At 44.3% G+C, this 15,160-nt stretch overlaps 1 protein-coding gene across 5 annotated transcripts in view; it reads right to left on the reverse strand.

The window, feature by feature from the left end:
- The window catches only part of DOCK7 (dedicator of cytokinesis 7), a 158,738-nt gene extending 143,809 nt beyond the window's left edge, over window positions 1-14,929 (reverse strand). For 3 of the 5 annotated variants that reach the window (XM_059727904.1, XM_019489130.2, XM_006274711.4), the window contains exons 1-2: window positions 14,752-14,929; window positions 1,102-1,207 (exon numbers count right to left, since the gene is read on the reverse strand). In XM_059727904.1, the coding sequence (XP_059583887.1) occupies window positions 1,102-1,207; window positions 14,752-14,789 (144 nt within the window). In that variant the 5' untranslated portion in view covers window positions 14,790-14,929. The remainder of the gene's footprint in view (window positions 1-1,101; window positions 1,208-14,751) is intronic. The other 2 variants (XM_019489133.2, XM_019489132.2) reach the window with 1 other exon arrangement.
- Window positions 14,930-15,160: the final 231 nt, after the last annotated feature.

Here is a 15,160-nt window from a genome sequence, read left to right on the forward strand (position 1 = left end):
GACCAAATGATGAGTTTTGAACAACACTGTATAACAGGATCTGCTTTAAAAAGAATTTCCAGCATGCAGCCAAGTCACTGCTCCAAGCTAGGAGTCATATGTGCCTTCCATGATGCAAGCATAAATCATGAGGTCAAATTAGGTTCAGGGTAAGAAAGCTAGGAAGGGTTAAATGTGCTACATACTAAGAAATGCTAAATCACAGTCCAGTCAAAACTGATCTACTGCTGGTCCTTTTTCCAAACCAAAAATAACAGTTTTTATTTAGTACTCATAGAATAGGAGTGTATGGCTCCATGCATCAAAGACACACTTCTAACAACTGCCTGAAGCGAGCAGACAGAATTGAAAAAGACAGGATAAAGTAATGAATTAATTTTAAACTAATTGTTGTAATACAGATCAATAATGCAAGTGTCATGAAGGTTTCTAAGAATGCAATTCCATTGAGGGCATTTGCTGGATCTTTTCTCTCTATATAGTGAACTGGATTTACATCCAGAGAGCCAGTTAAGAACTAGTGAAATGTTGGAAGGATATTAGGGGAGACTGCATATGATCTCACTCAGTGTGGGCAATTTTGACAATTTTCTTCTCAAGTTCAGACACTTAAATGATTCCACAAGAGCAGAGTTTAAAAACAATGCAAGTAAAGGGAAATGTCTTAGTAATAGCCGTCTCCAATAGCCTCTTGCACTCTTACATTTAGAACATCTTTAACAAAAACAAAGCATTGTCACCTTTGCTACAATTCTATATTCAAGGACCAAGGGAAGATCCCAAATGCCTGAAGACTTTGAGCTCTGTGTAGGCAGAACCACATCTACACGTGGAGCTCAATGTGGCACTGAGGCCTTCATGGGACCAACCACAGGCATGCTCCCGTCAAGGGATCCACATGAACATATCTCTGGAGAGTTCAATCATGCAGACCCACATGGAGGATTCAAACCATTGATCAAAAATTAGTCTTTAACCTGTTTGCAATACCAATTAATTGGAGAGGCTTTTATTACTTAAATAGTAACAGTGTGTGATTTCTGACATGCAGTTAATAACATGCATTTTTGTTCTTCACTGCAAAAGGAAAAAACGACTTACAGTTGTATGGTGAGAAACGCTGCCACCAATGTTAAGATTTTTGAGAAGCTGGGGAGACCCGCCATACTGCCCCGAGATCTGCTTCCTGACTTCAGCCGCCACAGTTCTGAAATGACAGGGATCATTTTGCTTTTGTAAAAGAAACACATCCATGGCTAAATGTCAGGCACAATTACTCTGTCGTTGCATAAAAGTATTACTGGAATTGGAATGTAATAGCAGTAGTAGTTTATTTATGGCTTTTGCCAAAACAGTAAAATAAAATGAGCAATAAAATTAGTATATAATAAAATAATAATTGGTATAAATTATAATTTTCACTAAAAGCATGCAGTAAGATTATCCATTCTACTAATTTACACAAAATTAAAACAGAACATAGTATATGATGATATAAAAGAAAAGATAAAATGAAGCAGCAGACAATATAAAAAAACAGGAGAATTCTATTTGATTTTGGCCCTTATTCTTCATGCAAGCGGTGCAAATACACCTAAGGGACACCGTCCGGACAAGCTCAGACCTGTCTGAGGCACCACACGCTACGTGTGCTGCACATACAGGTGATTCCCTGCACTGCTACCTTGAAGTGCTGAGCCTGGGAGATCCGGGAGATCCTGGGGTCAAAAAATCCCACAGCTAAGAGAAGCGGGGCGGCACATGTGGCTGAAGCATGTGCTGCCCAAAACCGGAGCCTGGACAGCCAGAACCGCGCTCTGGCTGCCAGCCATTCTCCTGGAGGCCTCCAGGATCCCACGTGTTGCTGGCCCCAGCCTCCCCTACCGCACCTGGGGAAAAGTGCCATGCATCAGAGTGCGTGTGGCACAGGCATTCCCTAGGGACAAGCAGCAGCAACACAAAGCAAACGCACGCTTCCGATCATGGGGACGTGCCCAAAGAATATAAAACAGGTTCTAAAGTATTAGAAAGAAGCCAGATTAGTTTTTATTCCTTAGCCCTGTGTTTAATATTAATGGATAAATTCATTTTCCTTTATTTCTTCAAAGAACAAACAAGACCACAAATAATGATTTAAGTCATCAATCTCATTCTTCCTACAAGAGTGAATTCTGTCTCGACATAGGGTCCAACACTACTTGCCCCTAACAACTGCAGATCTCATTCAAGCGAATCTCAATCTAGTAATGGCCAGACACCATACAAACACAGGAAAAAACGACAGTCCCCTTAAAGAGGTTACAGATTGTAAGAGGCAACTGAGGGAAACAAAGAGACAACGTGGGTCCATGCGAGAGGCAGCAGACTTAGAACATCAGCAGACTCAGCCTTGCCAGGTATCCCCAGTACTTTCCAACATTTTCAACAGAGTAATTTGCTGTGAAATAAACTGATGTGGTCATGGCCAATTGAAATAACTCACTTAACTCGTAGGTAGCATGAACATTAACATGGAGTGATGGGACTCTGGTAGAGAGAAGATTAAAACTCTTCTGAGCAAGAACTTGAAAACAAAATCTACTCCTGCTGTAGGGATTGCCAAGGAAGCCAACAGTGGTGGATGGGAGCAGGACTGGCAACAGGTGGAAGCAACTGATGTCAAGGAGAGAGAAATAAACTATAAAAAGGAACTAGCCAGAACACCCAGGCCCATTGTGGAGAGCAGATGTTTCCTTAGCCCACTGCACAGGGGTAAGATTAGCTAGAGGAAGCACTATTTTGTCTATAAAAGAACTGGACTGTAAAGGACTTAATTTATATGCACTGTGGCTACAAATATCATTTGATTTCATTAGACTTTACCTCCAGGAAGGAGGCTTTCAGTTCCAGAGGGGAGCTGCTGAAAACAAAACTGCCCAATTTATTTCAGGGATACACAGGCAGCTTAGTCTTGTTCTTAAGAACTCCTCTTTTCCTCTTCTAAATCCTGCCCTCCCCCAATCTACTAGGCTGTTAGTATTAACAGAAAAGCATGGAATGTATTTTAAAGGGTCTCAGGCATGGAAAACACTGTGCATCTGTGCCTGATGAGAGATATAAAACTTGCCTTAGGTTGCAGATGATCCTGGCTTTACCCTGATCCCTTACTTGGTGCATGTTATATAATCCGTGTACATAGAAGAGAACCCTTCATTACATGACTAATATAAAAGATTGAGACTGCAGTTATCTTAGGATGTGGAATGCAACCCAGGGTGGGGGACTGGGAAGGGTAACATTTTCCCCAGTCTTAGAGCTCTTAATATTGTTTCCAGATGGAATATTTAGCTAAGGGAGAAAATCTGTTCTCCACTGTGAAACCACAGTTGATGTCTAGCCATATTACTAAATGCTACCTCTGTAGCTGCATGATAGTTTCTTAAAACATGACATGTTGACAAGCATCCCGTTCTAGACACTATATTTTGAAGCAGGTCTTGGTTTTCTTTCTGTCTCAGAGGGTTGACATTATCCAAGAGTCAATGGGGTGGCCAAGAATTTTTGCAACGGTAAAAGTGCAGAAAGAGTGCACTTGATAAATACCTGAGCCCTGGATAAATGGTGACATGCTCTTAATTCAAGCAGAGACAAGCTATGCTTCAACTGTGGTGTTGGCTACCCACACTAAAGACTTGCATCTCTGCTGGCTGTAACTATCAATGTGGACCTGGCCATAGCGAAGTAATTTAGCACAGTATAAGCCTGAGCTGGAGAAGTAGGAAGCATTTTTATGAAATAATTTCTATTTATTTCACTCAAGTTTAACTTTTCTTCTAAACAAATGGCTTTAATGCAGGTGGGACTGGTCATCTGCAACAACCCTCTCTAGGATCACAGTGATTTCTTTGTATTTGTTTCAGACTACAGCTATTCCCTTCTGCTACCACCACAATGAACCTAATGGTCATGTGACATAGGCCTGTAGAAGGATGTTGAAGAAACTTGGACACAAGCAACAGCTATGACCACTTTGACTAGGGTAGTAATAAGTGCTGTAAGTTTGTAATTGGTAACTCCTTTAGGGATTCTGCAAGTGCCCCATACCTTACTGAAAAATACACATTGAGTAAGAGGGAATGGGGGAAAGGGACTGAAACATGCCATATGTAAGACAGAAAGAGACCTCCTGGATCCAGAGCAGTGGACTAGGCTCTGCTGCAGGCAACTCTACTCCACAACTGCGTTCCTAATCTCATCAAGGATTCAGTTAAATTTCATAACCCTGATTGAAAGGCTGTTTCAAATCCTCCCACCACCCAATTTCCAGCCTAAAATCTTATTTATGACCAGTTCCTACTCATTTGATGTCATTTACCTTAAATCTCTTTCTTTTCCCTAGCCCCTACCCCGTGGTTTGCTCTCTACGTATCAGGAGCCGTATTATCCCTGCACCGCCTCCCTCAGCTTTCATTTTACTAAGCTACATAAGCCAAGCTGTTTTGCTCTTGGTAACCATCTCCCTGTTATTTCGATGGAGTTTCACGAATGCCTTACACAACAACAGCAACACTTCCCTCTACCTACTTCCAGGACCACTCTTCTTTTCTCCCCCAAAGTTTATTACTTTTAAAAGTAATCTGAGAGCTCTGAAGGTAATCCTGAAAAAGACTTCTGCTATAAGGCACTGCATGAGCTTCTTGGAAGACTCTCTTCCCAAACAAGAATGCTTCTCCCACCACAGAAAAGTGACAGGAGTCCTAAAAAGGTCTGACTGTCACAAACTGAAGTGTTCAGGGGTATCAGAGTCAAAGGAGCCCTGATATCTGAGCCCCTGGTTAGAAGAACAACTGTAAAGGAATGTGGCATCAGTCAACTGAAGAGAGTCTGCAATGCTCCAAAACCAACTGGAAATCAGAAGAAAACTGCCTGGCAAAAGCCTCATATGGCATTGTAAAACAAAGGGCTCCTAAACTCGTGCAGCGAGGCTGCTCCGACTGCACGTAGGATGCCTGCCAATGGATCTGGGAGTATCTGAAGCCCCAGGGTGAGAGCCTGGGATGGAGGATGCTCTCCGGTTGTAGCACCACACACGGTGTTTAGAGTGATTGAGTTCTCCCTGCTCAATCAATATGATCTGAAACTGAATCTGAAACTATATTAATTAATATATTAATTAAAAAAAAGATTACAGCGCATTGGAGCAGACTCTATTAATTACAGTGATTTAGGGCAGACTCCTGTCACGTGTATCAGCGTCCCCACATTGAAAAATGGCGGTGGGACGTTTCGAACTAAAGATCATCTAATGGGTTTCAGTTCAAAGTGTCCCACCACTATTTTTCAGTGCGGGGACACTGATACATGTGACACTCCAGGCACTCTAAATTAGTGAGGCTTTCAGAACTGCACTAATTAAAGCCCTCTCCCCGAGCATATCTATAAATGCCTAAAGTGAATAACTATTACATTCCCAATAATTAGAATGATAGATCAAAAACTGTCTAAGCATCTGATACAGACATCACGCTGAGTTAGTCTGGAATTCTTAGACAAATATTCCATTTTGATATGGTCATATGGATGGCTCTGCTTAAAATATGCTTTTTTTTCCACCCCCATCACATGTTTTGATCCTGTTCGCCACTGGCTAATTACTGTGGTAGCACGTGTATACATAAAGATATAGAATGTATCCAAGAAGCTGGAAAAAAAAATCCCTGAGGAACCAAAGCAGAGAAAAAAACTATTTGCTTGCAGAGTGCTGCTGCTTTCTTATTTATTTCATATAATATTTATATCACCCATATTTACCTCTATTTCCATTATCACCCCAAAATCAATCCTTTCTATAGCTGCTTTTATCCTGTCCCTGCATCCCCAAAGGGATTCTATATAGAAAGGATTTATTTGGTAATGTGAGGACAAGATAAAAGCAGCTCTCAGCATATTTGGTGTTGCAGGGGAAAGGGAAGAGTGTTTTGTTTTGTTTTTTTACATAGCTTTCCTTCCCTCAGTTAAAGGGAGGTCCTTAGCAAATGCTGGGAACCTGGGAAGTAATGGCCAAGTTACAAGCTTCAAGATTATAAACTGCACAGCTGATCCCCTTCCTCACATTCAGCAAAGGTAGGGACGCAATATGAAATTTTGCTGCCTAGACTCTCAAACACCACTTACTAACACAATAAGGGACAAAAAAAAAACAAAAAACTTACTGGCAAAATTAAAGCAGAATTGAACATTTGCCCAGGATATGGCTTTTAGACATGACTGAAAAACCTACAAATGCAAATAACTAGCTTCTCAACTAGTCTGGCTACTAACTATTAGGAAGCTATATCTACCATCTTTCACTTCTCTTTAAAGCTTACGCATGTTTTTCCATACTCATTTTAATGCAAACCACTTTACTTCCTCAAATTACATGATGAACCGTCTTCCCCAGAGTTCTTCATATTTTGAACAACAGAATAAAAAACAACTTTTTTTCCCCTATTACACTAACGATAAAACTGTTAGTCCTTCCATGGGTTTTGTACTTCTCTCTCCTAGGTATGATTGGTGATCCTATACTGGATAAGGCTGTCTCTGGTATTTCAGTGTAGAAAGACAGCCCTGTCTCTGCACGTTCACCAGCTGTTTTTCTCTTCAAACAGGGCAGAATTCTATTACTTGTCTTTTAAAAATAAAGGCTTTGAGTACTCTCCACTTCTGACTGGTCTATCTTGTGACGTGACTCTATGCGTGCACGTGGTTTAAAACTATGTCACTTTATTTCTGAGCCTGAAGGAAGAATCAGTCTTCCAGGGCTTGTCCATGCAGTGGAGATAATTTAGAACCTGATGAAAAACCTCCTCCGATTTTAGAAATCTGATAAGAATCCAGGGGACTGTTTTCCAGTGTAGACAGATCCCAGAGTCTTCTGGGATAAAAGTGTATTAAAATTTAAGGTATAAGAAAAACTAAGCATTTGTGTGTGGGTCTATATATAATCTTGACTATGTTACCAAATAAGCTATCTAGTTCTGTCATTAGCAGCACCACAACAGCTAGACTTCTACTGAGGTCAATCACTGTTTCATCCTGCACTCCTAAGATGCAGTAGAGAAATGCAGATTCCAGAATTCAGTCTTGTAACAGGTCCCATAAAGATCTTAGCAAGATCCTCCAGCAAAAAAGAAGCAACTCTTTTTAAAGTTAAATAAATAAATCCTGGACAAAGCAGTACAAATTCTACATTGCTTTTATACTTTGCTTTTTTCTTTTTAGCCTTAATTCCTTTGACGAGTCAGATATTTTTCTGAACTTATTAAAGCGGTGCTCCAACACTAAAAAAAGCCATTTTCCAGCTGTTTAGCTTTTGGAAGTCATAACACTTACTGTAATTCGTAAAAGAAGCGGAATAGTTGAATTTTCTATTAAGGTACTAGAAAGAGAGAGAAAAAGAGAGGGAGAAAAAAAACCCCAAAGCTTCGATTTGCATTTTTGATAACAGCTACACAGGTATCTAACATGATGAATAAGTGACTGCATTAACTACATTTGGGGCCTAGTTTGGTGTTTGTGGAAGCTGATGAGAGCTTTGATATTTGTTTGAATGGGTGCAAAATCAGATCACCTCAGTCTGTCTGTCACTGGGATGAGAAAAATCCTCAAGTTCTACTGCACCCACATAAACTAAGAACAGAAAAGCCAGAGCCTCACTTGCAAATAATTCTGGCAGTGTAAAGGGACCTTATAATACATATATAGTGTAAAAGGGCCATAGTCCAAACAAAGTCCTGGTCTGGAGTGCAGCAGGTGTAGGAAGCAGCTTTTTGACATAAAAAAGTGGAATCTACCTATGTGCAATTTCAGAATTCTGGTCAATAGAGAACTGTTGTAGTACTGGATGCCTTGGAGTCAGCTACCTATTATCCAAGCTCCATGATGCGTCTCCAAACCAGAGACGATCAAAGTTCATTGAAACGTGATGGTTTCCATTGAAATGGGTCTACCTTGAGATAGTGGAAGTCTACATCTCAAACGAAAACAGCTTTCTCTGATCCAGCTGCAGAGAGCTGGGGTTTGGGATGCAGAGAAATCTTTAATTAGTATCAAGTCTTTTATTTTTTCTCTTACAAACCAGGGTCTGAGTGGTTGGAGGAGGTACACATGAAACCTGAAGCCTATTCCTCTGTTCTGCCCATTAAATGACTCAACTTTAACATGGAGAATAGCTGAAAAAGAATAACTCTGAGACAAGGAGAGCGACTCCATGATTTGAAGGACAAACTCTGTACAGGAAGGATTTCTCAGGATACAAATATACTGCAGCATGAAAGATGTCAGGGCTCCACCCAGCCCCCCAGCCATGTTCACTGTTCTTCATTAAGTATGGTTGCTTAGTCCTCAAAGATAAGCTACCATGGGTTAACAGTTAGCTTTTACACACCAGAAAGTACGAGCATGCCCATGGATCGTTATAGTAGATCAGCTGATAAAAGGTAAAGCCCCATCATTTTCCACACTGCAGTAAATTGCTTATGTCCATGTACTCAGGTGGTTCTGGTCTAAGAACACTACTGTCCATAAAACTGAGACAAGCAAATGCATGTAGAAGTCTACCAGTTTGTCTAGAATAAGCCTATCTTCCTTCTGCAGAATAAAATAAAAAAGTAGTTGGTTTCTGGAACCTAAGCAAAGTTGCTGTATCTGTCTTGCTAACTACTGCAGGACCCTGAGGATGGCTAATGTACATCCAGGCCAGGGACAGAATTTACACATAAACCAATATAAGTGATCAGAAACCAGGTCAAATCTATAATGCAACAGAAGTTAAGTGCTCATAAATCACTTTCAAAATGGCCAAAACCAGTTTAAGATACACCTGGATGGATGTAGTATCAGACTTAACTGATTTAGGTTAAAAGGGTTCATTGAGCTTCTGTCCCAGATTTCCTCCAGATTCAAGTTAACTCCAGTCCCCCATTATCCCAGCTTGCTTTGCACTTCCCCTGCAAATCCCTCCTGGCAGGGTGGGCAGGCTAGCCTTGGCCCAAGCTGTCTGTTCCAACTGAGCAGGGAGGCATGCTCTAGCTTCTGGCCTGGGACAATCCAGGTATGTGACTACATTTCTGGAATCAAAAGTGAATGTCTGTTCACTTGCTTATTGGTTCAATCTACACAGCTTAGACTAACCTGCAAAGATTGAATCGATTCAGTCTGGGTTTTTTTGACTGTCAGTACTTAACCCCAGAGTCCCCACAAAGCTAGAGCTCTGGGACGCAGGATCAGAGGTGGATCCAAGGAGGAGGGTACACTGGTGCACCTGTGCCCCCCCTTTTGATTCCTGCTCCCCTCAAAGTTTAACACCAACTGCCTGGCAGTGGCAGCAGCATTTCTAGTCAGGTAGCTCTGAGGGAATCGACTGACTTCATGGCCCACTATAATCTACCTGATCCCTTCTGAACTCTTCATTCCAGGTCATGATGTTCCATCAATCAAGCTATCCTTGGTTCTGTAATTCTGCTGTCTGTTAGATGCTCCTGATAATGAAGGTCTTATTTCACAGCCCTGAACATTGTTTTTAACTCATTCCAATGAAGTTATATTTGTTTCTGCTTCAATCTTAAAATAAATAATACAGCCCTAGGCCCCTTGCACATTAGTAAAGCTTCTAACTTATTTTTAACTGATGCAAAATATGTGTTGTTTTATATGCAATGATGCATCTCACCCTCTGCACTCCTCTTTTCAAAATTCTAGATCTGCCCATATACAGGATAGTTAAACTCCTGGTAAGCTTGAGGTTTCCAGTGGTCTGGGGTAGAAGGCAGGACTAGTGGTCCCCTTACTGTAAAAGTGTTACCAACAGCCTGTGGCCAGGAAGCGAGAGAGAGGCTAGAAGAAGAAATGTCACAATCTACCCAGGTGAAGGTAAGCTTTAGAGCACATAGGTAACAGGAAACTGAAAATCAGCAATCGCGTGACTATCCAGCTGGAATAGCTCTACTATCCGACCCCCCTGTGACACTAGCATAACATAATACCATAAAGCAGATCAAAACTAGGGACTCTGCTCAGCACAGTATGCTGAGAATGAACTGAATGAACTTCATGCTCTAAGCCCTTCCTGGTCCCTCAAAAATATGAGACACAAGCTATGGATTAAGCTCTCATTTAAACTGGAAAGTTGTGCTACTTTACCATAATAGTCAGCAATACAATAATAGTACATCCCTGGTAAAGGAGTGCATATCACCATTACTATTATATCCACTCTACGGCTTGTGCGGATGGATGGATGGATAGATAGATAGCATGTTACTAACTGACATAATTACATTTGTAGGACTTCATGTATAGGTAAGGTCCCTCACATTAAGCAACACATTACAACCAGTTAAACGCTGAGGGGGCAGAAGGGTTGTTGGTGTCCAGAAAAAAGGTAAAGTAATGAGATCCAAAGTTCCTATTCTGCACTTCATCTCTGCATGGCTAAGGATAGCCATTTTTAACAAATATTTTATAAGATATTTATAGCTGCAACAACAGCTGTTGCTAATCATAAAATAACAGCAATAAATGTACATCACTTGTGACACTAACTTTCTGTATATATAGCTAAGGTGGACCATACTGATAGCTAAAAAAGCAGACAACAAATCTGATAAATAGAAATAATGTGTGGTAGTCTGCAAAATAGATAAACATAACTCAAAATAATCCTGCTTAAAGTTGTTATAAAATTCAACTTTGGAATCTTGCACACCTCCTAATAAGTGATCCTAACAGTACTATTCTACAGGCTATTTGGGATTGCCTACTACAGGCCAAATGAAGATAAATGTGACTGCTTCCTATGAGTAAGACCAACTGTGTGACTACTTCTATGAGTAAAGCAAACAGGATGTTAGTATGTGAAAATGCAATCTGCAGATTCTAACTGAAACAATAGCCTGAAATTTAAAACAAGGATGGGCTTCCAAGATACCCAGAACAGCTCTAGGAACCTCTACGTGCCGTCTGAGTTATTTTAAACCCAGCATTTTAAACTCACAAGCGTTCCTGCATCGAGCCCCATATATGCCCAGAAGAGGCAGTGCCTTAGTTGAACCCAGCTTGCCCAATACCTGTAAAGATCAGGTGCTTTAGTGGGGCTTTTGGGCACTTTTATCTAATAGCTGATTGAATCAGCTTTAGCTAAAAGCACCAAAAAGCCCTACTGAAGCGCCCAATCTGTACAGATGCTTCAGAGCCAGGTCGAAGTAGCACGCTGCCACTTCCTGTAAAGCGTGTTTTTGTTTGCTTTTTTAACATCTGCAAGCAGCCTTATGGATCAGCATGAGGGCAAAAAAATACTTCCCTTGCTTCTGAATTCCTAGATATCATTTTATCCAAGTATCTTGGGGAGGAGCACGGAAACGTGGACCAAGGCTTATCCGCTCATTTATGCGTTGGGAGTTGCTGCTCTATTAAGAACTGGCAGTATAGTATATTACCCAGCCCATGTGTAGTTACAGCTTGCAAAGATAGTAAATGTCATACACTTAGGAGAAACTCCATCAACTTTCCCACAAGTGGCATAACGGTGACCTCTACACATATGCTATATGCTTTCTGCAATTCGTTGCTTTTAAAGACATCAAAATGATGACTACAGCAGAGGGATACAAAGGTGACACCACAGCAACCTTTTTCCTGGCTTATTAACATACTAGTAACTAGACTTGAAAATCTTACCATACCTTGAGCCTAATATAGGAGGTAGGAAACAGCACTAATATTAGCAACCAATAGAGAATGGCAAACATCTTGCTATTGTACTGACCCTCTTTCCAGGGCTGTAAACCCCCTTCCCTGATTAGCCTGCCAGGAATAAGAAACAGGAAAAAATACCATGGTGACAAAGTCAGTAGATTTTCTTGGCCAATACCAATGGCCGATTATTAACCAGCCGTATCTGCCAATACTGATCCAACCGCCAATTTACAAGAATGTAGCTCGGCAGCTTGGAAAGCAGCGTCCAGCCTGTAAGTCTGTGGGGGGGAGGGGGAAGGGTGGGGATGCAGATCAAAGCCCCCACAGTGAAGGAGGGAGAGGGGCAGGAGCAGGGGCAGGGCCAGGCGCTGCCCAGCCAGGGCAGTGAATGTGAACCTGGGAGCAATATGGACCCCACTGGCAGCTCGTCTGGGGACGCGGGGGGTGGTCCCTGCTGCTGCACGCACTCCTGGGGGAGGTATGGAGGGGCACGTGTCCCCCCAGATTTGTGTGCAGGGTGAGGGTGAGCTGCCCGCTGCAGCTTTGAGGCCAGGGGCTGCACTGGCCTCTTCCCAGTGGGGGGGCTGGGCCAGGGTTGTGCTTGAGGCAGCTGTGCTAGGAGGGGGCTACAGGGAATTCTGGGGTGACTGTAGCCCACCCTGCAGCCCCCTCCCAGCGCTGCTGCCTCCTGCCACACCCCTGCCTGCCCCAAGTGCAGCCCCAGCCCAGCCCCCCCGCCAGGAAGAGGCCGGCGCAGTTCCTAACCCCAAGCCCACAACGGGCAACCCATCCTCACCTCATGCAGAAATCTGGGGGGCACACGTCCCCGACATCTCCCCTGGGGGGTGCATGAATGAGCCACCCACAGGTCTATCCCACTCCCAGGGTTGCATTTATCATCCAGGCTCGGCAGCACCCACCTCTGCCCCTCCCCTACTACTTCACTCACCTTGAGGGCATTGATCTGCACCCCCTGCCTCTTCCTTCCCACCACGAACCCCTCCCACAGACATACCAGCCAGAGGCTGCTCTCCAAGCTGCCGGACTGCACTCCTAGCCACATGCATGCGGCATTTATCGGTGACCTTAACGGCCAAAAAAAGCTGATGGCTGTTAATATTAATTTTCCTGTTCCTGGTGCTGATCTGATATGCGACCAATATATCAGTGCACCTCTAAAAGTCAGCTCTCCCTACTCATTACAAGAAGTTTATAGCAAAATTGTAGGGTCCTTGCTCTCTCCTGTCAATCCCTGAATAGCATGTTGTGATAAATGTGAAGTTCCTCTAGTCTTCCAGCCACTTGTCCAGCAAGAGAAGAGCGTCATGTTCACCCCTGACCCCACAGCCTGCAACGGGAAGGACTGACTCCACATTCCACTCTCCCTGCCCCCTGCCTCTCTTTTTGGTCTTCTCCTATGAATAGCATCAGTAACTGCTGCTTTCTCATTCAGCAGAGTGAGTGACAATCCTTTCACTCCAGCCCACAGCTTTTGAATAGCAATAGTGGAACTGGTCACTCTACCTAATTTCACTCTGCACTGCTTTGAGAAAGGCAAAAAACTTAAAACAGTCTGATCAGTCTCCAACAGCACTGCACTGGTTCACACCTGGAGGCAGGCAGCTGACTGGAAACATCACTTAGGAAAAAAGTCTATAGAAAGTTGCTAATGACAAGTGGATGTCTTAGATTCTCCTGTAAAAAAAAAAAAAATCACTAATTCTATATCTATAACTAGATAAACACACACATAGGTTTCCCCTCGCCAACCATGGTTTGCCAACTTGAGTATCCACGCTTAATATTCTATATACCATTTTGGCTACCACGGTATAGTGTTGAGTAACCACGGTTTTCCATGGCCGCACATCAGCCCTCCACTTGTCATTTTTCCCATAAGCCTTTTGTCTTGCCAACCAAGGTGTTGACAACCACCGGAACTTTCAGGAACCCAACCCCAGCAGTTGGCAGGGGAAACCTGTATACACCCGTGTGTGTGTGTGTGTGTACACAAAAAATAGTGATTTTTTTAAATATATATGTGTATGTATGTGTATACACATGTATGCAAGGTTTGAATTACATTTTGACTCGGGGGGGGGGGGGGGGGGGTCTGCAAAAAGACTGAGCTGTCCATCACACTGCCCTAATAAAACTGGAGCTCTCCAGATTATGATTTTTAAATCTTACAGGGGGCTCTCATCTCTTATGAGGAGGCTCATCCCCCTCCCCCACCTGCCTGCAATTTGAGCCGTGTGTGTATGTAAATGTGCATATGTGCATGTACACACGTGTACGTAATAAGCTTTCTAATAAAATGTTTCATGCCGTGTGTGTGTATATAGATGTGCGTGTATTATACACACACATGCATGCACACACGTTCATGCTGTGTGTGTATATAGACATGCACATGTATTATACACACACATGCATGCATGCGTATAATATACACACACATATACATACACAGCATTAAACATTTTATTAGAAAGCTTAGCGAGTATGTACACACAGACACACACACTACCATGCATTTCTATGTGCATGCACACACACATGTACACCCCTCCCCCCAGGCATGTTACATGTGTAGGCGCGGGGCACGTCCCCACAAGCCGCACAAGCACGACCCCGCCGCTGGCCACAGGCGAGACACGTCCCCGGCGGGCGGGGGCTGAGGTCGAGGCCGAGGTGAGGCCGGGGAGCGCCGCTCCCAGGTGCCGGCCGGCCCGCAGCCTTCCTCCCCGGGGCCTGGACATCCATGGGCACCATAACCCCCCCTCCCTCAGCGGCAGGGACGGGCCGGCGCTCCTCGGCGCCCGCGCCGCCAGGCCCTGCAGCCCCATGCCGGCCGGACACACCGCACCTGGGCCGGCACCGCCCCCGGCCGGCAGCGCGGGGCGCCCCGCTTTGTCCGCTGCGAGGCGAGAAACCGCAGCGTTGTTGCGGGGCCGGGCCGAGGCGGGGCGGAGCGGGGCGGGGAGCGGGACGCGGAGCGGAGCTGGCGCCGGGGCCCGGCCGCGCTGTTACCTGCTGATTTTCTGCGCGAAGGCGCGGCGCTCGGCCATGGCTGCGGCCGGGCTGGGGGCCGCCGCCGTAATGCTGCGGAGAGGCGCGCAGCCACACGGCCCGGCCCCCGCCCGCCCCCGCCTGCCGAGCGGCAGCTCGCAGAGATACGGCGGGGGCGGGGGCGGCTCCCGGGTTATTGTCCCGGGCTCGGGCTCGGGCAGGGCCGGCGCGGAGCGGGGCGGGACTGGACGAGCGAGGCCGCGCTCCGCCCCGGTCCTGTGCGAGAAATAGCCTTGCCTGCGCCTGGTTGGCCTACTGCAATTCAAACACCTCGCGCTGCGTTACCAACCTCATTGTCCCCGTGTTAGCATCAAACATACAAATCTGATGGGTCGGTCCCTGCTTTGCCAACTCTGTCTGGGGTTTTTTT

The sequence above is a fragment of the Alligator mississippiensis genome, chromosome 5, assembly GCF_030867095.1.
Source record: "Alligator mississippiensis isolate rAllMis1 chromosome 5, rAllMis1, whole genome shotgun sequence".
NCBI lineage: Eukaryota > Metazoa > Chordata > Crocodylia > Alligatoridae > Alligator > Alligator mississippiensis.